We start from the raw sequence: 25,233 nt of genomic DNA, 5'->3' as shown, positions 1-25,233 counted from the left end.
AATATATATATATATATATATATATATAGAGAGAGAGAGAGAGATATTTCTTTCCATAATTTGCGATAAAAACTACTGCATTCATGCAATATAAGCGTGGGAAAACTTAGAGCTCCTAAAAATATTGTGGAGTTTTAATTGAATTTGTCAATTCGAGAAATCTACAACTGAAATATTTAGTCATTTCCACAATAATTTACATTTTTACTGTCTTATAGTTATAATTGGATGCCCTAAAGGGCCGGATTTGGCCCCCGGGCCTTGACTTTGACACTTGTGCCTTAAAGGGTACATGTACGAGTCATGTATTCACAATAAACTAAATCTGTGCAGATTTTTTTTTTAAAAAACCCACAATTGTAGTATTTTCCACAGAGTTGTTTAGTAAATAACTAAACACCTTCCTCAGGTTGTGCTCAATGTTGCACTAATAATACGTTTAGTTATTGTTTGGATGGATTTGCTTTTTATTGTCCCATTATTATTAACAGATTGGTTGGTTACACTCATAGTGCAACAATAGATCACAAACGCTCTTTCAAACAAATAGAAAACTTCACCAGGGGTAAAAAAAAAAAACAAATTGTAGTTAAGTCAAATCATTATTTTCATTTTTATTTCAAACCAAAAACAAAAAAAGCTCAATATTACTTACAAAAAAAAACAAAAAAACATCACGGTTTGATTTCTTCATTAACAGTTTATGTGCAAAAATACCAAAGTCAAGTAAAAACTTGTAAAATACATCAATAGCTTTAAAAGCACCGTGATAGAACGCTCAAACACCCTGGGAACCTGAACGCATCGCAATATTTAAAATCGAGGTATTTACGGTATTTTTCACCAACTGTCCACTTTGTTTCCTTCAAAGATCCAATTTTTTTATGGACTCAAACTTTTGCAATTCTTGGATTTCTTTTTCTGGTTTAAGAAAAATTCTTAGATCAACGTTTTATCTTAAAAAATTTAAATTTAAAAAAAAAAAAATGTCTTCATTACTTTGGACTAAAGAACCAAACTTTCATCGTCTGAAAATGAGGTGAACTTGTTCTGTTCTGAGTTTTTGAGCCAAGACGTTTTGGAGCTCCACAGAATATAACTAAGCTTTTATTCTGACGATCTGACTCCAATGAAAAAGTCCAGTTTCCTGTTACAAACACGGTTAAACGTCTGATGCGTTGGAGGCGGAGTCTCAGGCATTAGAGGTGGATTCTGAGGCGTTGCTTGAGGTGGAGCTCTAAGTGGAAATTCATGATTAATTATAGAGGATTTTGAGTTTAAGGGCGTCTTTGAGGCCGAGGTTAAGGTGGAGTTGAGGAGATTGACGTGGCGTTTATGATGGAGTTTATTTATTTAAAAAGGTCGGCGCACATTAATGAATGTTCATCACATTAGGACATCGATATAAAAGACTAACACCACCATGAGTTCAGGGTCTCGAGTTTGAGGAGCTGGTGGTGTTGGAGGCAGAGCTTGAGGCAGCAGAGTTTAAGGACTCAGGGTTAAGCTTAAGGTGAAGTCTGATGCATTAGAGGAGGAGTCTGTGGCATTTGGGTCGGGGTTTAAGGTGCCATTTGTGGTGGGGTTTAGGGTGGAGTCTAAGGCATTTAAGGCAGGTTTTAAGGGGGTGTCTGAAGCATTTGAGGCAGGGTTTAAAGTTGAGTCTGAAGCGTTAAAAGCGGGGTTTACAGTGGAATCTGTGGCGTTAGATGTGGGTTTTAAGGCAGAGTCTGCAGCGTTTGAGGCGGGGTTTAAGGTGGAGTCTGAGGCGTTACAGGTTAGTTTTAAGGTGGAATCTGAAGCGTTTGAGGTGGGGTTTAAGGTGGCGTTAGAGGCAAGGTTTAGGGTGGAGTCTGAGATGTTAGAGGTGGGTTTTAAGGTGGAGTCTGAGATGTTAGAGGTGGGTTTTAAGGTGGAGTCTGAGATGTTAGAGGTGGGTTTTAAGGTGGGGTCTGAAGCGTTAGAGGTGGGGTTTAAGTTGTTGCTTGAGGTGGAAATGCAGGTGTTTGAAAAGTGTAGATTTGAGTTCAGGCTGTTGATTGAGGTAGAGATTAAAGCGTTGGGGGTGTGGCTTAGGGCGGAGTTTGTCACTGGCAGCAGCTCCTCACAGGCGTAGTAATCCTTGAGTGGAGCGAGCAGGTGGCGGACGACGGGAACGCTCCAGGACTTCCCCAGAACTCTCTGCCTCTGCTGCTTGTTCATGTTCCTCACATCAGTGTAGTGTTTGGGAAAACCAAAGATCCTGGAGGGAAGGAGAGGGAATCATCATCAATATCCTGCTTTATCCATTATTATTAGTTTTAATCCAATGTCAGAGAAACTCAGGAGTGAATTAACACAGATTGTTTATTTGTTTGTTACACTCACCTCTCCAGCTCAGTGACCCACAACGTGTCCTCCTGTCCTCCCTGAAGCACCGGAAGGATCGACTTCTTCCCGTTCTGCTTCAGACAGTTAGTGTTGGTGGTGATGGTCCTCACTTTGGTCACCTACACACGCACACACATCCATAAATTTAGCAAAATGATGGTCCATTGTTCTATGAATCTGTGATAACCACATTTATTTATTCATCTGAATAATATCCACTGTTATCCAGGAACGTTTATTGTTATTATAGTCATCTTAAAGATGGAAATCCTTGTTTTAATCACTAATAAAATGGGTTCAAAGTGACCAAAAATAATGGTGGAAAAGGTGGTGAAATGGGATTTTAAAATCCACAGAAATCGAATAAAAGTTGCAAATCAGAATGAGCAAAAACAGACAGAAAAAGTAGTAAAAATGGTTCAAAGTTTTAATATTAGTTTAAACAGGCAAATAATGGGCATGACAAATGGTGAATGTGATTAAATTGGCAAAAATAACTATGAAATATGGTGAAAAGAGGCTAAAAGTGACAATAATGGGTAAAAATATGTGACATTAGGTGGAAAAGTGGTGTAAAGTGTTTATAAGTGCTGAAGATGTCTGGAAAGTGGAAAAAATGTGTAGAAAAGTCATTAAAATGTGATGTAGAAGTGTCAGAAATAGGAGTAATGTAGTAAAAATGCATTAAAAGGAGCAAAAAAAATGGCAATAATAAGTGATAAAATAGGTTAAAATATGAAAAATTTGGTGCAGTTGCAGAAAAAGAGTAAAAATAAGCAAAAATGGGCTCAAATTATAAAAAAAAATATCCTAGTTTCTTGAAGGCATCTGGCGACCCCAAATGGGGTCCTGACCACAAGGTTGAGAACCAGTGGATTAAACTGACCCTGGCTTCTCGGCCTCGCTCCAAACAGTCCTGCAGGGTGAGTTTGTCGCTCTGAGACGCTGTGATTGGTCTGAGTGGAGAAACGTTTGTAAATAAATGAAAGTGTAAATAAAAACAAACTCAGGTCGTTGTGGATGTTTGTGACTCACCTGCTCATGCCTGGGATGTTTCCCCAGAAGTACCGAGCTCTGTGAGCCGGGCTCACCAGAACGGCGTCCACCAGAACTGGGTTACACTGAGAGACACGCACGCACGCAGAGAGGACGGAGGGATTAGAACCTATGAGAGGAAGGTCTGATCACTGACCAGAACCAGAACAAAAAACAAACCTCCAGGAAGCGACAGATCCCGACTTTGTCACAGATCTGCATGCTGACGACGTTCTCAAAGAGCCAGAAGAACGGTCGAGGGTCTTCTTCTTTAGGCTTCAGCAGCTGGAGGATCCGATAGTAGTCAAAGAACAGCCTCCCACTGCCCTCTGTAGGAGGAGGATGGAATTACACATCATCACCATCAGCACTCAGCAGGGAAGGTCTAACGGTTTGAAATTAGGACAATATTATGGGGGCAATTTTGGCCACCGTAGTCTAGAAAATGTGGGCATTTTTAAAATGATTAGGGTCTATGGGAACATTTTAGTTATAGCTTGGTTACTTTTATAGATTAAAATGCACAGAAGCTTCTGTCAATGCAAATAAATGAAAAGCACAACAATTTTTAGGCTGGGCTACTGGACCCTCACTTGTGTACACCAGTTAAAATCACCACTCCTCTGTTATTTGTGAACGGATCGGGCTGAAATTTGATATCTATAATCTAAGGATGTGTACGTATCGACGCTCTGTGCCCGATTTTCAATTTGGGGCCCAGGGGGGCCCCAAAAGAAAAAACAAACTTGAGTTCTCTATTATTTGTGAGTCAAATATTACAACGGTTGGTGGTACCGAATCATTGGCACATACCAATATATAAATGGGGCCCATTACCCCCTACGTGTTTTTAAAATGACTCCTCCTTCGTTAATGCTCATTGAATCATGCTGTAATCTGACATGGATATGAGTGGATGTCTAGAGCCTCTGAGACCTTTTTTACACGGTGGAACCGAGTCATTTGACTGAATTCTCGAGAACGTAGTACGTGCTATTTGGCACGGAGACGTTCCGGGGGCGCGGCCGTAGTTCATCAGAACTTGTTTTGTCAGAGAGAAGTTTGCTAGTTCTACAGTAGATATTACAGAAGAAGACAGATGTAGGGAAACTATGGGTTTATTTACCTCTAAACAACCTGTAAATATCACACAAAAAAAAAAAAAAAAACTTAAAAACATATGTTTATTAGACCTACCTTTTCAAAATAAATTAAAATAATATATATACATATATATATATATATATTAAACTTAAAGTTTAAACTGGTTCCTTACAAACACAAATTAAATTGAAAAGTTACAGTAACAGCATTTACACATTAAAAAAAGCTACAATAACTGCTGACTCAAAGCTATTCTTCATGGACTGATATTTTATGGAATATATTTGTGCATGTGGGTCACTCCATTAGTGTTATTGTGTGTAATTCATTTATTTCCTCTCATTCATAATAAAATTATTATTTTTTTTTAAAAAGCGCATAAAAAACAAAAATAAAGTGTTTTACTGTTTTTACTGTTGCTGAATCAGATAATGACTTACATGAAGTTATGATTTCCTATAATTAAACCAGATCAGACTTGGTGATTTAATCAATAATTACTGAAAGCATTACTAATGGGATATTTAGATGTAATAATCACCATAGTTACATTACTGTCTAATGGGACCAGCTTTGTCTGTGAACACATGAAATATAATTAAAAATATGATGTTTCACTGTCAGGATGGATGAATAGTGACGTTAGTTTAATGCTAACATTTATTTCATGTTAGTTTTTATAAGTGTTAAATCTGACCATAAGTAGATCAGTGGCTCTTTGTGGTTTGATGACAGTAAGACGTGATCTTTTTATCTGGTCTCTTGACTCGTAGAAAAAGCTTTTTAGAGGCATTCTTGGCTAAAGTCAGGACCACGTTAGGGTTAATTTCCGACACTGCGGTCTAATAACTAAAGATCCGTACTGAGCGAGTCAGTTTAATGAAGATGAAGTGTGATCTGATGAGCGTTCCCTACGTACCGTACAGTCCTTTCCTGTAAGGGTTGACACAGGCGAGGTCGTTACAGGGACTTCCTCCGATCAGCAGATCAAAGGGACCCCAGGCATCCAGCTGGAGAAGAAGAAGAAACACTTTTACTGAACACTTCCTGCTGAACACACGGAGTGACGAACGAGTCAGTCACTCACTTGTTTCTTGGTGAGAGTGCGCACGTCTCCCACGTGGAGGATCTTCCCTTCGTGGTTGATGGTTGCCACGGCAACAGAGTCCTCACAAACCTCCGAGGCCACGTACTGGTCCACCTTAAAGCCGAGCTCCTTCAGAACCACGAAGCCTGAGCAGAGACAGACAGACAGGGACAGACCGTTAGAACTGTTCTATGACATGGTTAACTGACCACAACAATCACTGAGTGAAGTGTGAGTAGACAGGCTGACTACAGGTAGGAAGAAGTTAGTACTTTTTAAGGCCTTTTATTTGTAAAATATTATTTAACACTATTTAAGGACCCGTCGTGGAATGAGAAGATAACTGACTGAACAGCCTTTATATCATGAGCTAAAATTGTAGAATTCCCCCTCATTTGATAAAGTTTTCATCGTCTTTTTGAACAAATCAGCTCTAAAATTACAATGTTTTCTGCAGGAAAATGAAAGGATTTGGATTTGACTGATCATATATTTGAATAAAAACAGTCTGTGTGTATGTGGGAGGAAGTTTCTGAGCTTCTTATTACTTTATAGACATGATCAGAATTTACTGGAAAAACTACAGACAGACAGACACAGACAGAAACACAGACAAAGACGTAAACAAACAGACACAAATATTAACAAACAGATAGAAACAGATATTGACATAAACAAACAATGTTGTGTTTTTTTTACCTGTAGCGATTCCGTCAAACAGAGACAGGATTCTCAGAGGCTGACGAAGGTTAGCGGGTATAGACGGGTAAACACGGTGAGGCTCCTACAAAGAAAGAAAAAACATCTATTGATCACTTCACTGATGAATTAATCAGTCAAAGACATCCCCTGAATTGCATGAATAAGAAGAGTAAACACTAAATAAATGAAATAATAGACTGCATCAGATTGCAGCCATTGAGTAGTGACTAGATAGCAGTAGCCATCAGAGAAAACCTGGGTTCCTGTGATCAGTGATTGATTGATTGATCATGTTGTGTGTGTGTGTGTGTGTGTGTGTGTGTGTGATGGGACGTTAGCGTACAAACTCCATGTCCCCGTTGCTGGTGAAGAGCTGCTGAACACGGGTGCTCCAGTCAGGGCGTGGCTGCAGAGCGCCTTGAGCAGTGTGAGGCTGACACATGTAGCAGATCCACGGGTCCAGCTGAGTCAGCACGTCATAGGTTCCTGGAGCCACCAGGATGTTCAGACAGTCCTGACAGAAAGACCTGCAGGAGGGGGCGGGGCCACGTCAGAGACAGAGTGAGTGTGTGTGTGTGTGTGTGTGTGTGTGTACCTGCAGCAGCTGTCGTTTCCACACAGTATCACCTCCATGCCGTAGCAGCAGATGGTGCAGTAAGACTGATAACCATCATCATCGTAACGATACACAGTCTCTGCAAAGTTCTCCTACACACACACACACACACACGTGGTATTAATATTTATGTTGTGGGCGTCTGAGCCTTTTTTGTGTCACTATAGCCATAGATTTATATATATTTTTAAATGTAGGTAAACTTGATATGAAATATATTTTAATATTTATTAACTATATGTAAGGTATAGAACTGTAACATGGTTCCTCAGTTTTGTGTTTAATTAAATTGTAATTGACAGTTTTTATGTCAATTACAATTACAAAGTAATCACAAATGATCTGAAGTCAATTATACTTACAGCAGCAACATCATTTTTCAGCAGAGATAGGTGTGTATAATAGGTGTGTACAGTGGGTGTGTACAATGTATAGAGTCAAACCTTGCACTTGCTGCACAGGCCGCCTTTGAACAGTGGGTGGGAAATCACCACGTCTTCAGTCCCACAACACAAACAGAAACCTGTCAGTGAACACACAGACAGTCAATACACAACAACAATACAAACAGTCAGAGACTCACAAACAAACACAATGAACGTAAATTAAAGGTGACAAATCATGGTTTTAAATCCTTCCTTTTTACATATAAATCATACAGTTGTGGTCTATATAAAGCAGAACTGCACTGCTTGGGTCTGAATTCCTCATTATTATAGCTCCACCCCTTTTCTGATGTGCTTCTAAGAGCAACTCGTTTTGGTGCAGTCTCTTTAAATGCAAATGAGACACTTCATACCCCGCCCCCTCTCCAGGTTCAACTCCACCCTGCTCGGCCATTTTTGTAGTTTGATAGAAGAGATACGGCTATGTAGCGGAGCATAAACTTTTTATTCAGAGGTTATTTACAAAATGTCAACAACGTTAGACTTGTCCATCCAGCCTTACATGTTCCAGCCAGAGTCTGACCCAGTGGAGCGAGATGAAAATGAAGATGATGAACCTGCAGAACCCTAACAAGTGAGCTAACACAAGCACCGAGCTAACGCTAGCGCCAAGCTAACGTCACGAAATGGATTTTAATACAGTCTTTTCAAAGACAAAAACATCAAAATGAAATGACTAATGAAAACTTTAGACTTAAATTAAATCACGTAGGCCATATCATCAAGGATCTAAAACGAGCACACAGCGCTAACATATGAAGACGGGGCAACTGCTAATGCTAACAAAACAATGACAGGGACGTCTTATCATCACTTTTTAGCGTTATTTACAGCTTACCGAAGTGCTCTGTTCATCGTCTCCAAAGATAGAAGGAATTGAACCCTCAACCAGACAAAGTCTTTCTGTAAATCCTTCTTTATACTGGTGGAGGTTGATGAAGCAGTCATCATTGAAGTGCTTCACACACACAAAAATGACCTTATCCACAGATGTGGTACATTTCTATAAAAAATAAAACTCAACCAGACACTTTGAAAAGGTTCTGATGCTGGGAGACGGTGTAATGAAGCGTGTGGGTTACTACATCCAACAACCCAACATTTTGACTTATCCTCTCGTACCTTCTGCATCCTGGAGCTTGGACTACAAAATAAAAGCGAGATATAAAAATGGCGGATTGCTTTAAGTGTTGGACCTGGAGTCGATGTCGTAATTTGGCAGTTCTGCTGCAAATACTGTGACGTTATTGTTCAAAAAACGTAATAGAGAATAGAAAAATCGAAACAGATTGAAAAATATGACCAAAACAGAATATAAAGATATCATCGGAGCACCTGAAGAGATTAATTTGAACTTTTCTGAACTTCTAAACACCCTAAATATACAACAAAATGCATTTAAGGGCTAAAAAAGTGGATTTAACATGATATGTCCCCTTTAAAATCCATGTGTGAACCAACCATCAATGTCCAGGTTTGAGTCCATGATCCTTCTGATGGTCTCCTCTGCACAACAACACACAACGATCATGGTTACACAACGACCACTGTTACACAATGTTTAGCTTTTGTTTCCAAAATGTTTCACATTCACACAGCAACGTTTTCAAAACAATCTGTGTTTACATGAGACGACTGGAAACATAACAAAATGATGTAGTAAACATAATAAACGTGCTACTCTACGTTTTCTACCTTGTAACAACAAAATACTATATAATAAATAAATTAGTTGTTATTGTCAATAAAGTTTAAAAATATATTTCTCTCTTTATTACAAAGACTTAAAGAAAAAATCTGAAATCAGTGGTGACTCATTTCAGTCATCTTTATTATATGCATTATAATAAAGTGTCCTTCAAAAAACTCATATAACCTTATTAAAATATTTCACTCATTGAAACAATGAGAAATATTGTTTCCTAAAAAGTTAAACTATAACAAAAAACAACTTCGATTTTAATTAAATCCAACATTATTTAATCTTTTTTAATCTTGGATTTTCCTCCTTTCTCTTTTCCTCGTGTCTGATGATTTCATCAAAACAAAGCACCATCTTTAATGATTCCATCCCATGTGAGTAAAATTACTGTAATGAACCGAATATACAGTATGTATAAAAAGCGACTCTTTAGCTTTCAGAAACGGGTGGAATTTCTCAGATAGAGCAAATATTAGCAGTTACAGTGTTTTACATTTTTTTAAATGTGTTCCTGAGATGCGTTTAAGGTCCCTGAGAAACCTGGACAATTTCATTAATTTGTAAAATATCCAGACAATGCTGAGGTAAAACCAGACGTACGGTCACCCTAGTTTTTAAAAAGTTCAGTTTTTCAAGCAGCAAAACGCTGTTGCCGTAGAAACGAACCTTTGTGTTTTCACTAGAAAATGTTCTCATGTAGTGTGTGTGTGTATGGGTAACTATGCGCGCGTTACTAGGTGTGTGTGCGTGTTACCATGTGTTACCATGTGTGTGCGTGTGTATATGTGTGTAACTGTATCTCTGTGTGTGTGTAATACTGTGTGTGTTACTATGTTACTGTGTGTGTGGTACTTTGTGTGTGCGTGCGTGTTACCTCTGTGAGTGTGTTACTGTATCTGTACGATACCTCTGTGTGTCTGTGTTACTCTGTGTGCGTGTGTGTGTTACTATGTTCCTGTGTGTGTGTTACTCTGTGTGTGTGTGTGTTACCATGCTACTGTGTGTGTGTGTTACTATGTTCCTGTGTGTGTGTTACTCTGTGTGTGTGTGTGTTACCATGCTACTGTGTGTGTGTGTTACTATGCTACTGTGTGTGTTACCTCTGTGTGTGTGTGTGTGTTACTCTGTGTGTGTGTGTGTTACTCTGTGTGTGTGTGTGTTACTCTGTGTGTGTGTGTGTGTTACTCTGTGTGTGTGTGTGTTACTCTGTGTGTGTGTGTGCTACTCTGTGTGTGTGTGTGTGTTACTCTGTGTGTTACTCTGTGTGTGTGTGTGTTACTCTGTGTGTGTGTGTGTTACTCTGTGTGTGTGTGTGTTACTCTGTGTGTGTGTGTTACCTCTGAGTTTCTGGTCTGGCTGCCTGTAGTCACTGCTGGTTTTGTTCACCCTACTGAATCCTTTAACGATCCCTCTGTGGATCTTCTTGCTTTGGTCAAAGCTTCGTTTCTTCTTGTGCTCTTTCCTCTTCTTCCTCTCCTCCCTCCTCTTTATCCTAGCCTCTCTCTCCAGGTCCCTCCTCATCCTCCTCCACTGTCTCTCTGCGTCCTTCTCAGACCAGCGTTTCTGGGCTCCTCCCCACTCCCCCTGCTCTGGCCCTGCTGAGGTCTTCAGATGAGAGCTGATGGTGTGGTCGGGGAGGCGGGTCAGAGACACAGAAACCTGCTTCATCTTCACACTGAGGACGTTTGATGGACTAAAAGAAGAAGAAGAAGCAGCAGCAGCAGGTTTGGGTTTGGAGAAGCTCGGCTTCCTTTTCCTCGCGTCGTTGGATATGTTCACGCCTGAAACAGAAAGTTCCGACACTCAACAATGAAGTGAGTCAGCATGTTTGGATCCTTCTCGTTAATATGATAAATTTAATTTCAGCCAATCCATCGTTCACACCTTCAATTATGGACAGAGCATTTGATCGTTGGAAAGAAATGGGTTTACAAAATATTGGTGATCTGTATTTTCAGGGATCTTTTGTCTCATTTCAACAGCTTCAAGATAAATACAATTTAATTGCTAGTGATTTTTTCAGATTTCTACAAATAAGAAATTATGTGAGAACCCATGCTCCATCCTTTGAAAATCTGACCCTGGATAAATTAGATCAGTGCTTGACCACTTGTATTACAGAAAGACATGTGGTTTCATTTATATATAACATTTTGCAGGCACTCAAACAGGTGGATATGGCAAATATTAGGTCTGCATGGGAAAAGGAACTTGGAACTGAAATACATGACGATATATGGGCTAAAGGATTAAAGTACATTCAACTGTGTTCTATAAATATACGGCATTCTTTAATTCAGTTTTGCATATTGCATAAACTACACTATTCAAAGGCAAGGTTATATAGAATATTCCCTGAGGTTTCACCCATTTGTGATAAACGTGAATGTGAGGAACAAACAGTTTTATTATGTGTACAAAGCTACAAAACTTTTGGTCATCTTTGTTTTGGTTTTTCTCAAAGATTTTTAAGATGCAACTGGAGCCTGATCCTATTTTGATCATTATTGTTCTCTGAACAGACCAGCAAACTGAAGACTCATCAGGCCAACCTTCTATCATGTGGAGTTATGTGTGCAATGACTGAAACACTGCACAATTTTGAACAGATATGGAAGCCATTTATATTATATTTGGAAGATTTGGACAAGTGTACGGTAGCACCTGGGAATTATTTAGGGGGGAGGGGGTTCTGAACTGCTTCTCAATAAACATATTTGAAACATGTTAATATGAGAAAAATATAAATTGAAATCTGTTGTGTGTGTGTGTGTGTACGGATAACAATTTCATCTGTTGTGTAAAAATGTTTCTTGGATTTGGTTTGAAAGTCAGAATTTGGGGAGAAATTTTAGGGGTTTTTTTTGGACAGAAACGGTAAAATGATGGAATATTCAAACACAAAGGCAGCACTCGTACCTTCAGAGGAAGCGTCGTCTTGGTCAGTTTTAAACCCTTCAGCGGCCCAGGACATCATCTCCCTCAGTAGAGTCGCTCTGTCCTCTGAATCTGAAGAAAACTTCTTTGATTTGCATTTTGCCATTTCCTGCAAGGCAAGGCAAATTTATTCATATAGTGCATTTCATACACAAAGCGACTCAATGTGCTTTACATGATCAAAAAGTGCAAAAGACAACAGCTTAAAATCAATAAGAATATTTAAAATCATCAACAAACACATGACATCATTAACATGACCATAAATCTCTATCTCAATCATATGCAGTAGAGAAAAAGTTCCTTTAACTTTGATTTAAAAATGTTCACATTAGATCTAATCACCTTTAAAACCCTTCACTGATTATTTAGATTTCTTTTGTGAGATTAAACTTTTTGAGTTAAATTTTTCTTAAAAATGAAAAAAGAGCAATTTTAATCTATAGGTTACAACAATAAGGACAGAATTACTAAAAAGTACAAAAAACAACAGCAAAAACACACAAAATAAATCCAAACAACACCAACAACATGACAAAGAAAATGACAATTACATGACAAAAACTTACTTACTAATATTAATATTAGTATTAAAGGTATTGTGGACGACGTTTAAAAAAGAAACGCCCTCTACACATTTTGAAAAAGAAAACGCGCAGGCGCAACACGCCTACGTGTGCTGGAGAGCGTGCACAAGCCCCGTTTTCCTCGTGCACAGCTCTGTTTACAAGTTGGTGTGGACATCGGTCATACAAGCTTACCTACCAAAAGAAGATTTGCACTTTTCCCACTACGTCAGACTCGCCACCGGTAAGTAAAAATCCATTTTCAAAGGACCCGGTGCGCACCGGGCAGCATATCAGTCTAGTGATTTCTATTTGTTATTGAGGGGGGCTTATTTCTGCCCTGCGCTTAAGTGCTTAATAATTCTTTGGTGTCTGTAATGCTGACATGGAGCGACTTACGGCATGGAGCGACTTACGGCATGGAGCGACTTACGGCATGGAGCGACTTACGGCATGGAGCGACATCTATGTGAATTTTTACACAAAAATCCTAAACTTCATAAAAAACGAAAGCAATTTAACAATGACATTTTGTCTGTAATCTACGGTAAAATGAAGCGTGGGTGGTGAGATACAGACCTTCAGAGCGAGGAAGATTCCTTCTTTGTAAACACTTAGGAGGGAAAACGACTTGTGACAAAAGCTCGAGTTGAAATTTTTAAAAGGTATCAGATTCTTCACCTTGACCTGAAAACAGAAAAACACACCATCAAACATCATATGACTGACTGACTGACTGACTCACTCACTCACCAGTGACACCATGTCCTGCCCGTACCAGTGGACCTCTCTCATCTCCTGCTGGGAGTTCTGCTCTGTGATTGGACAGATGACGGCCGGCCACGGAGAGAAACCTGGGACTCGACCCCACACCAGCCGACCCTGGATGCGAATCATCAACTATTGTTAAACCAACTCACTTTCGCACGCAGCGTGACAGCAGGATGGTCTCTCTTTACAATCAGGCATATAATGACTTTTAAATTATTTACATTTTACAATAGCTTTACTTCATAATTATTTTTCAATATTCATTTGAGTATTGATTTTTTTTTTAGCAATTATCAAAAACACTACTTAAAAAAAAAGATCTAGTTTTATAATTTGAACTATATATGAGCCATTATTTCAAGGAGCAGACGATATTTATTACAGTGGTTCAATCTAAGAGAAACAGAAAATCAGTTTAAATCAAAGCTCAGCTAATTGGTGCAATTTTATTTATCATCCATTACGACAGAAACAAATGATATTTAAACAATAAAAAATGTTTAAAAATGTACACATGTATCATATAATTAATATAAAACAAATGTTAAGTGGGTGTGGCTTTGTCACGTGTTATTAATGCTACTGTAGCTGCGTTATCATCATCACTTTTGGAAATGCATAAAATCACCTGAATTTTGAAAAAACACAAACAAGTTTTTTTTTGCTTTCTCATGTTTAAAGAGCAACAATACTTAGTGCAAACATTAAAAAATATCTTTAAATTCATGCGCACCAGTCCATCCCACGTGTACCTGCCTAACTTTCACTAAACTTACCTAATTTAAGTAGTTCGATATAGTGGCAGGTGTGGAGTGAGTGAAGCTGCAGTAACAGCTTGGGCGACCGTGGCTCAGGTGGTAGAGGGTCGTCTTCTGATCGAGAGGTTGGGGGTTCGATCCCTGTACCTGACTATGTGTCGAAAGGTCCTTGGGCAAGACACTGAACCCTAAGTTGCTCCCAATGGTCGACTAGCGCCTTGCATGGCAGTCCTGTCCCATTGGTGTGTGAATGTGAGAGTGATTGGGTGAATGAGCTGATATGTAAAGCGCTTTGGGACTGTTTCAGTGGTGATAAAGCTCTATATAAATCATGTCCATTTACCATTTTAATAAGGTGACACGTAAACACTTGTGTGAGTGTTGTATCCTGTCCAATCACAGCAATGATCTGACTCAGAGCGTAACACTACAGTCTCTACCACTCTATGGGCGGGTGTAGTGACACAGACTGACCTGCACGCGTGTACAAGTGTCAAAGGGTTTACATGTCACGTAGACGGTGCTACATAGTGAAGGTCACCTTATTACTGCAGCTTCAGTCACACCACACCTGTGTCTACGTGTGACTGGCATATGTATGTTTGTTAGGTGTACATCCAGGTGTGGCTTATGTGTTAACACGTCTACAAGCACACATGCGGACGTGACTTGTGCATCGTGCCCGTCTACCCATTCTAAGTCTATGGGAAATGTAGATCACAGCGGGCGCAGGCGCAGGGTACGCGTTCGTTGGACTAGTGCGCATGAATTTAGAATGGATTTACCCCCCATACACGTACACACACACACACACACAAATAATAAGTATAAAGTTAGTCCTCACAGAGGAAAAGTCTGCTGGGTCAGCTTCACTGATCTCCATGCTCTGCTGGTCATCGTCGCTGCTCAGGACGTGCACGGACTCAGCCGGACGTTGCCTCTGACCTGCAGAGAAATGGACGAGGGGTCAGTGAACGCACCATAGATATCAACACATTATGTAGCTTTACGAGACAATGTGACAAAACATGATAAATAACCGCCCACGTTTTCTACTAAACTGCCTCAACATTTACACATACTTTGTGTTCATCTCTCTATAAAAGCAAGGTATCGCTGTCTGTCTGTCTGTCTGTTCCTCAAATATCTCAGGACATCAGGATCAGACTGACCTGAGAGTTTCAACATGGCTGCTGCTTGGTTTGGTGTGCAACGTCAAATTTGTTTGGACGCCCCAACCCCACACCCCACCTCCTGAGTTGACGAACTTAAACAAAACAGCAGGACTTAAAACAAAACAGCTCCTGAAATTACCCCAACATGCAGCTTTTATTTACATAGTTTCACTCCACTTGGTCTATCTGAACTGACCTCAATAGTTAGTGCTTCTAAACCAACAACCTGTCTTTTAGATCCAATCCCAATCCAAGATCCAATCCCAATCTTGTACTATTCTGCTGTTTGCATGTGATATTGTCTTGTGACCCTCGAAAGCATCCTGTTCACATTGCCTGCTCTTCCTCCAAATGTAGCTTCATGCCATAAACAATCTAACTCTGGCCTTTGTTCGTTGACATGTGGGAGCCTTACCACCATAATGGACAATTGTTGCTTCCTTTCTTTGTGTCCCAGTGAAGGGTAGTTTAGTTATCATGTGATGTCTGAAAACTTTGTTAGAGATTTAAGCGCCTCTCTCCTGTTCTTGCTTCAGAGTACACATTGGCCATCAGTGCTCTCACAGGAGTTCTGCCTTTCTCCTGTTTTTGGCCTGAGAGCATGATTTGACCCCATTTGCTCTCACAACGTTCCTGTCCCGGCCCTGTTTTTTGATTCTGCTTGTTTTAATAAACTTTGTATTATTATGCGAGCCAGTTTCATTGACGACCTTTTTTCCACACTACACCTCTTTTTCATCATCCACATCATCACTTGGGGAAGTCACGACAAAACCCCTCCTTAAAAAACCAACCCTTGATCCAAATGACAATTATAGACCAATATCTAATCTCCCTTTGTTTCCAAAATTCTTACGTGTGACCCAGTACAAGACAAAACCTTGTCTGTAGTGGTAGCATTTCAGAGCATGGAGGATACCGCAAGACGTTCAATATTAACCTAACCACTAGGAACGAGTGTTTTATAGTGTATCATGTTTTTCCTGCAGTCTGTGTCTTCTCCTCGCCCTCAGCTTTCTTTTCTGTTTCAGGTGTCTTGATGCTGGAGCCAGTGGTTGCTGATCAATGGTTTGCAGCTCAACTAGTCTAGAACACTCTGATGGTCTATCCTATTCTGTTTGTCCTTCTGGTCACTAACCCCAACCAGTGGAAGCAGATGTTCTCCACCTCTGAATGTAGATCTTGTTGGGTTCTTTCTTCTTTCTTACTATGGACTTTTTTTCTGTTAAACGCTTTGCGATGACTTCGTTGTAATTTGCGCTACATAAATAAAGTTGAATTGAATTCATGATGACATCAGTCCTTGCTTGATGATGTAATCAGTCCTAGCTCTACTAGTGATGATGTCATCAGTTAAAACTTGGAAAATAGGGATGACATCGTCACAGTAGAGGTAGAACCAATGTTCTATAGCAGTACATACCTCCTACAGGCACTGCACTAGTTTATTATAAATGGTGATGATTATTAAAAAAAACAGAACTAAAAACACTAACATGTTTTTTAAAATAAAATAAAAAATAAAATCAGAAATTTTACTACAAAATACACATCATTAAAAGTTGAGTTAAATAAATGTTTAATAGTAATAATACCTTTGTGTGTCTTACGGTTCCACTGTCTGGTGCTGCTGCTGGTGGTAGAACTTTGAGATGTTTCAGTCAAACAAACCACGTCTGTGAAAACAACACAAAAAACAAACACATGAAGCTTTTCTCCATCCTGTAGAAGATGAAAACACAACTTTGTTAATGAGAACAAAATCACGTTTGTTTGTCTGGGATCTTGTGTGAGCGCGCGGTAAACAAACGGCGTGATCCGATACACATGGTCCATAAAAAAACTGTGAAACCTCCTGAAACAGTTCCCATTTGTCTCCTGTGTCTTTAAGACGGTCAGAGCAGCTGCTGTCAGGGTTAGATTGGTCATCATGTTATCTTATGACTTTAAATAAAAAATCAAATCAAATCTTCATCTGAAGTGTTTCTATTGTGTTTCAGACATTAAAGCTGAGCTTCTGACATCACGTGTCACCAGTTGTAATGATCACCAGATCAAATAATACATGTCAGGTAACTTCATCTTTGTACAAGTATTTCCCGCATGTTGTTTTGTTCTATTTTGCCGTTTTTTACATATCATGAAATTTTGCTAAACTTCCATCATTTGTATCACACATATCAAACTCGAGGCTCACGGGCCAAGTTCAGCCCACCAGATCACCTAGACCGGCCCGCAGGAAGGTTTTGTTCAAACTAGAAATGACAGCAAAAACAAGATTTTTTTGTAAACGATCATACAAGTCGTAGTTTAGCAACCTCCATCATATATTATCTACATCATTGACAGTGATATTAAATCGCAATTATTTTTAAAAAGGTGGAAAATTCTCATCTGGTAATTTATATTGCAAAGTTTGCAAAAATGAGTTGTAAAGTCAAGGAATTTTCACGAGTTGTTTAACATTTTGGATTTTGCTTAACAACTGGATCGTATGTTGCCCTTGAACTAAAATGAGTTTATATATATTTCTCATGTACTCTCGTACTGTTGGTGGCGGTTGTAGTTTTATACAGTTCAGGGACATTTAAAGGCTTTTTAGTTTCATTTTCAGATGTGGAACTTAAATAAATGCACTCATTGTTTTCAGGTGAAATCAAGGTCAAATCTCCCGTTTTCCACATGACAGCAGAGATGTTTCCCTCACCTGATGATTCTGACGTGTTTTGATCCTCTGAGTTCTCCGTAGAGCTGCTGTAGCTCTGAACACGGCGTCTCAGGGAGGACTTTGATGCCCCGTTGTTGCGCTCGTCCGACGAAGAGCCCTCATCCGACGAGCTTTCGTCCTCCTCTGAACTGGAGCCGCCGTAACCTCTGCGAGCCTCTCTCCGCCTCCTGAGGACGACATCACTTCCTGTCCTCCTGCAGGACGCGGGAGAAGCTCTGGGCTGATCCTTCTCTACAGACTTAGAGCTGCTCAACATCTAGAAGAAGAGGAGTCATCAATTAGTGGACATATGAGTGAAATTATCATATAAACCTGGACCCTCAGTTTTAACTGGAAAATAGCAACGACTTAAGATGATCGTGCAATAGTTTCATTAATCTTTTAACCACAGTCAAGGCTGGCTTTAGGTCACTGGGTGCCTGAGGCAAGAGTGGACTTTAACGCCCCCAATAAATGAATAAAAATAGATAAAGTTTTTCTTTTAAATCTATGCACAGTGTAAACATTATTATTTATTTTTAATATCAAGACAAAAAAAATGCAATTTTGCGACAACAAACCATTGAAAAAAATATAACCTGTTTTAAAAAGTAGAATAATACACTATAAAACAATATAATACCTAGAGTATAGTAAAATGTCCTGAAGGAACAACAACAACGATGCAAAATCTAAAAGAAATGCAAAACAGTGCAATCATAAGTTAAAATAATATATAAAAGTTTCAGTACAAAGACATTTCTACTTTCCTGTTTGATTTTATGATTTTTGTGCAAACAACACAATGGATTTATATAGAATAAGAATTAAAATAACAAATTAAAATATGCATAAATATGGACAGAAGATCAGCAGGTAGTTAAAGATTTTTAATATTAATATTTAATTAACAAAGAACATGTACAATGGTGGTAAAGGGTGTGTTTCACGTTTATTATACCTTTTTAAATTATTACTATTATTATACAGCAGATGGCACCCTAGGCGGCCGCCTGTGTTGCCTGTCGGGAAGGCCGGCCCTGACCACAGGCCATGTGTAGTATGTGTTATTATGTACAGTATGTATCCCAAACAAAAAACAAATAAAGTTTACAGAAGTGGATTAAATAAAGATTTATTATTATTAGTGCGGCTGCTCACCATGGAGAAAACCTGGTCCATGTTCAGAGAGGAGGGCAGAGCCAGCAGGGTCAGCAGGAGTCTCTGTAGAGGACACGCCCCCATTCTCTGTAGCATCTACACACACACACACACACACACACACACACACACACACACACACACACACACACACACACACACACACACACACACACACACACACACACACACACACACACACACACACACACACCAGAGGGATAAAACAGTGTAAGAGTACATTTATAAAAACTTCTGAACCCTAATTTTTTTCCCACGCTCAGGCTTACAGCTAACGATCATCTTTAGACAAAGCTTACATTAAGTTTGAGTTCAGATTAAAAAAATGAAGATTAGACCCTAGGGTCCCAAAGCGGGGTATGCAAATTGTCAAAGGGGTATGTGAAAGTAAAAAAGTAAAACAGTGTGACAACATTGTAAACTATAATATAAATAAAGCAGCAGTCAGGAGCCTCTGTTAGACTGCCCTCCAGTGGTGACAGAAATAATCTCGTCAAAAAAGCACAAATATGACGTGAGCTACGTAGCGTTGTGCTAGTTAAACATGTTTGATGCCCTTTGCCACCACATACTTGTGTGAAAGTGAATTTTCAGCTTTAAAATACACGAAGACAAAATATAAAGAAAGACTTTCTGTATAGAACAATTTAAGACTCAAACATTCCAGAGTTCTGTTCATCCTCAGCGTCTCATTAAAGTTGTATTTCACAGTGATCAATATGTTTTATTACTGATATATGCTCTATCAACAAATGTTTGGTAGATTTATTTTTTCAAAATAAAAGAGATTGGTTTCTCACTGAAAAGATCCGTAGGATAATTAATTAAATCAAGTGATAATTCTGGATAAGAATAAGTAAAATTCAGGGACAAATTTCCCTGTAGGACTACATTGTATGTGATGTTAGATTAATGCTGAACGATTAACCTTAATCGCATTAATATTAAGGCTTTCACTACTGCGATAACGTAACCTCAGAATTCCTGAGAACCGCCTTCCTGGGCTGCTGGCCAATCAGAGTTAGTTACAGGACACAAGCTTGTATGAGCTGCAGTGAGTCTCTGAGTGCAATAACAACTACACTAGGGCTAGGGCGGGCAAATAAAATCGATTAATTGAATTTGAAGATAAAAACGAGTTTTATTTGGCAAATTTGAGTAAAAAATATATATATGTAACTATATTTGTTTTTTTCCCACCACAGTTTTTGTGGACTTTTATGTGAGCCAGCAGTAGGAGGTTCATGGGTTCAGGTTAAATCTCTGAAAAGATTGTGGAAAGTTTAAAAACCACTGGATTAGACCAAAGATTAGACGATAACAGGATCTGATGTGAATATTCTGGTTCTGTCACCCTGATGGACTCACCCTAGCCCAGCATGAAGCTCCGCCCTCTGTCCTCGGTCTGCTCTGCTCTGATTGGATCAGACTCAAATAGTCTGAGGCCAGCCTTTTGGACTCTGCAGAGCCGGGCTGACACACGCCGAGCTGGGCCCCCAGAGCAGGAAGCATCCTCTGGTACAGATCCTTGTCCTGGGGGGGGGGGGGGGCGAGACACAGATACAGGTTAGCAGGTGCTCACGTGGTCGTGTTGTCACGGCGACTCGTGGTGGACGTTCTTACAGCAACGTTGTCCGGATGCTTCATGATGGTGCTGATGTTCTTCAGCGCGGCAGCATCCAGCGGTTTGGGGGCGTCGTCCACGATGCTCTTCAGCACGCCTTCGTAGAACGCTCTGGCCCTGCGCAGGAAGTCACAGCGCCGCTCCTCGCTAAGGTCCACCACGGGCGTTGCCCACAGGAAGTCCCTGGCTTCGTTGCTCAGGTTGAGCTCAGCCAGGGAGAGAAGATCCGCCTACAAATCAAAACAAACTTTATTTATTTTTTTTTATTTTTTTTAAATCGGGCCTTCGCCTTTAATTGGCCATGTAATGTTAGTACATTATTGGAATTTGTCTTCTGCACTTAACCCATCCCTGAGGAGCAGTCGGCAGCCATTTTGCGGCGCCTGGGGAGCAGTTCGGGGTTAAGGGACTTGCTCAACATCCCACAGTGACGGCCCCGGTGAGGCTTGAACCGGCAACCCTCCGATTACAAGCCCAGCGTCCTTAACCACTAGGCCACCACTCCACTGATTTAATAAAAGTACAAACCTAAAAACTTTATTTAAATTAGTTCTATCAAAAAGAAAATTCAGGTTTAAATTCATAGGCAGAGTTTGTGATTCTTGCCGGGGGAGGGTCACAAATATATAGACCATCTCAACCACAATGTGTGCAACATTATATACAATAATGCCAAAAAATGATTAGTAACATAATTGAAAACGTTGTTGACTATAAAAAATTATGTTGACGCGTTGTTTAATGATCAAATTGTATGTGATGTTAGATTAATGCTGAACGATTAACCTTAATCGCAATTAATATGAAGGCTTTCACTACTACGATAACGTAACCTCAGAATTCCTGAGAACCGCCTTCCTGGGCTTTAGGCCAATCAGAGTTAGTTACAGGACACAAGCTTGTATGAGCTGCAGCTACACTAGGGCTAGGGTGGGCAAAAAAAAAAAACGATTAATTGAATTTGAAGATAAAAATGATTTTTATTTTGCAAATTTGAGTTACAAAAAAAAAATATATACATATATATGTAACTATATTTTTTTTTCCCACCACAGTTTTTTCATGTTCCAATGTGAGCCAGCCCTTCTTTGTTTACATGTGTTTACCCTATGAGTAGGTTATATTGTGCAACATGTTTCATTTTTTATTCACACTAGGCTGAGATGCTAAGGGAAGAGTTTATTATTGTTTTAATTGTAATGTTATATGTTATAAAATATGTAGTTATAAACCATTGCATTACTTTAACATTTAGTCCAACCCATGTTTACAATCTGTGTAACAACATTGTATGATCTACAGTGTCAAATGCAGACTTAGATCCAATAGAATGAGAACAGATACTTTTCCTGAATCAGTGTTCAACCTTATGTCATTGATCACTTTGATCAGATCAGTTTCTGTGCTGTGATGAGAACGAAAACCTGACTGAAATTTATCAAATATTTTGTTGAATGTTAAGAATTGACTCAGTTGGTTGAAGACCACCTTCTCAATGATCTTGAATGGAAGGTTCTGATTGGTCTATAGTTAGCCAGTATAGAGACATCCAGTGTTCTCTTTTTAACAGAGGTTTCACAGCAGCTACTTTCAGGGATTTTGGTACGGTGCCTGATTGGAATGATCAGTTAATTATCTGACACTAATCAGTGATAAATGACTTTATAACAGTTTTAAACAAGTTTGAGGGTTTTGTGTCAAGGCAACAAGTTGATGGATTCAGCTGCTGAACAGTTTCCTCTGTTGTTTTTGGGTTCACTGTAATAAACTCTAACATTGTAGTTGACTCATCCCTCAGTGGTTGAAGCTGTTCAAGCTTTTTGTTATTTTGCTGGTTTGTTCTGATGTTTGACCTTATTGATTGTATTTTTTCATTGAAATATACAGCAAATTCATTGCATTTTCCAGCTGACAGTAATTCAGGGGCTATCTGATCTGGGGGGGTTGTGAGCTTTTCAATTATAGAAAACAACGTGCGAGAGTTGTTGACATTTTTGGCAATAATTTCAGAAAAGTATTGCTGTCTTGCTTTGAACAAGCCATCATTGAATTTTCGCAGATTTATTTTGTATAGTTCTAGATAAATTTGGAGTTTTGTTGATCTCTATTTACGCTCAGCTCTTCTACAGTCAGATTTCAAATTCTGCATTATCTCAGTCCTCCTCCAAGGTGTGTTTGGTTTTCTCTTAGTTTTGATTGGAGCCACCACATCTATGACATTACAGACTTTTGTATTAAACTCGTCCAAAAGACCATCAACTGTCTCACCACTCAATGTTGGTGTCATTGCTATGGCTTCCATAAAATAAGTCTGTCTGTACCTTGTTGTGTAGAAGTTCGTGGTTCCACCTCCTCAGCAGACCCTCAGCGGCGGTGGGACACAGGAACCTGTCAGCGTAGGACCTAGCCACCACCGCTAACAGCTGGAACTGCTCAGCCACCAGCGGGGAGTTGTTACGCTGCAGGTCCTGGAGGATCCTCAGCGGCTCCAGAGCGTGAGACAGGAACAGGAAGTCCAGCTTCACGCCGTGGTCCATCAGCCGGTCTTTGATCCGTTCGGCGTCTTTCTGACCTCGGCGAGACTTAAAGTAATCAAGAAGCTCCCTCCAGCAGCCGGCCATCCTCTCCACAGAGCGCAGCACCAGCACACATTCAGACCCCTCCCCCTCAGAGAACAGATCCTTCAACGCGTCCAGGGCGGACGCGCTGGCCGAGCAGTGTGTGTGGACGTCTCTCACCAGGGTGACCACATGGGCGAAGGCCGGCTGAAGCCCCGCCCTGCAGGCCCTGGACGTGAGGCCGGGGAGGCCGGACAGGGACACCAGGCGGGGGCTGTAGCGCCGCAGCTTAGACACCAGCATCTGTCTGACCTCAGTCTGGTAGATGTCACAGTAAAACATGGCCAGGTTACACAGAGGGAGGCGGAGCCTGGTCAGGGCACCAATCAGCAGGTGAGCATCTGGGTTGAAGGTGAGTGTGTGCAGAAGCCTGACCACGCACACACCTGTAGACACACATTTAAATAAACAGAGACGCACAATAATTATCAGCCAACATCATTCTGTACACCAAATGTTCTCAACCTTGGGGTCGCGAGACACTGGGAGGGGGTCTACAGATGCCTTCAAAAAACTAAGAAAATTTTCTGAACCATTTGAGCTCATTTTTTTGCTCATTTTTACCTTTTTTCTGCAACTAAACCAAATTTTCCATATTTTCATCACTTTTTCTTGCCATATTTTTGCTCCGTTTAAAGTTTTAATGTATTTTTGCTATGTTGCTCCCATTTCTGACACTTCTTCATCACATTTAAATGCCTTTTCTGCACATTTTTTCCACTTTCAATACATTTTCAGCACTTATAAACCCTTTACACCACTTTCCCACCTAATTTATTTACCAATACTGTCACTTTTAACTTCTTGTCACCATATTCCATGCTCTTTTTTTTTTTTATTTGCCATTTTAATCACATTCACCATTTTTCATGCCAATTATTTGCCAGTTTAAACTAATTGTTTTAATATTGACATTTTGAACCCTTTTTACCACTTTTTCTGTCTGTTTTTGTCCAAGCTAATTTGCAACTTTTAACTAATTGCTGTGGTTCGTAAAATCCCATTTCTCCACCTTTTACACCATTTTTGGTCACTTTGAACCCATTTTATTTGTGATTAAAACAAGGATTTCCATCTTTAAGATGACTATAATAATAATAATAATAATAATAATAATAATAATAACAATAAACTTCATGGAAAACAGTGGATATTGTTCAGTTGAATAAATAAATGTGGTTATCACAGATTCATAGAACAATGGACCATCATTTTACTGACTTTATGGATGGACCCCATAAATATCTCCCCTTTGTTTAACTACGTTCAGCTACAGTGGGGGTCCTCGCTCCCTGGTTGAGAACCACTGGTCTACCAGTTGTTAATTCACAGTTTACAATTACTGCTTCATGAACATTTCTATTCTATCCCTGTTTAAAACCCTGACATTCCAGTAAACCATACTGCACCTGGTGTGTGGGAGAAGTAACCGACCAGTAAGGCGCAGACGGTCCGTCCATCGTGGAGCCTGAGGTCGGTGTAGAGGTACAGACAGAACGGGGTGTGTGAACACTCCTGGATGATCTCCTCCAGTTCTGATGGATCACTGTGACCGTCACAGTGTCTGATCAGGAACTCAGACACTTCATCCTTCATGGTCGTCGTCGTTTTTCCAAACACGCGCTGATTGGTTTCCATCGTCACCTCCAGAATATCGTCATCGTCAGAGATCAGCACCACGTCCTCAGAGCGAGGGTTGAGACTCGGTCCCAGCGTCTCTACGTTCATCATCTCCGGTCAGAGAGAGGGAGGAAAAAGGGCTGAAAACATACACGGAAACACTCATGTTAGGGCTTTGAGCGCGCGCCGCTCACTTTCGCTAGTATTTCCCCG

The 25,233-nt window shown here is 39.9% G+C and overlaps 1 protein-coding gene across 2 annotated transcripts; it reads right to left on the bottom strand.

The window, feature by feature from the left end:
* Positions 1-686: 686 nt before the first annotated feature.
* LOC114467335 (uncharacterized) lies at positions 687-25,233 on the bottom strand. 2 transcript variants are annotated; one of them, XM_028453532.1, is made up of 25 exons: positions 24,810-25,233; positions 23,104-23,786; positions 20,782-21,012; positions 20,527-20,691; positions 19,138-19,233; positions 17,977-18,253; positions 16,865-16,945; positions 14,939-15,039; positions 13,319-13,447; positions 13,145-13,252; positions 11,982-12,108; positions 10,400-10,843; positions 8,822-8,866; positions 7,358-7,437; positions 6,894-7,006; positions 6,642-6,825; positions 6,296-6,380; positions 5,597-5,742; positions 5,429-5,519; positions 3,586-3,734; positions 3,406-3,491; positions 3,257-3,326; positions 2,368-2,489; positions 1,879-2,242; positions 687-1,656 (listed from the first exon to the last, which is right to left on the bottom strand). In XM_028453532.1, exons 1-25 carry the CDS (start codon positions 25,129-25,131, stop codon positions 1,489-1,491), a joined length of 4,467 nt encoding a protein of 1,488 aa, XP_028309333.1. In that variant the 5' UTR covers positions 25,132-25,233; the 3' UTR covers positions 687-1,488. The 2 variants fall into 2 exon arrangements, with proteins under 2 accessions (XP_028309333.1, XP_028309332.1); XM_028453531.1 differs by having other exon boundaries at positions 691-2,242.

The sequence above is a fragment of the Gouania willdenowi genome, chromosome 7, assembly GCF_900634775.1.
Source record: "Gouania willdenowi chromosome 7, fGouWil2.1, whole genome shotgun sequence".
Classification (NCBI taxonomy): Eukaryota; Metazoa; Chordata; class Actinopteri; order Blenniiformes; family Gobiesocidae; genus Gouania; species Gouania willdenowi.
Note: the sequence above shows the minus strand (reverse complement) of the source record. Positions and strands in the feature narration are given on the sequence as shown.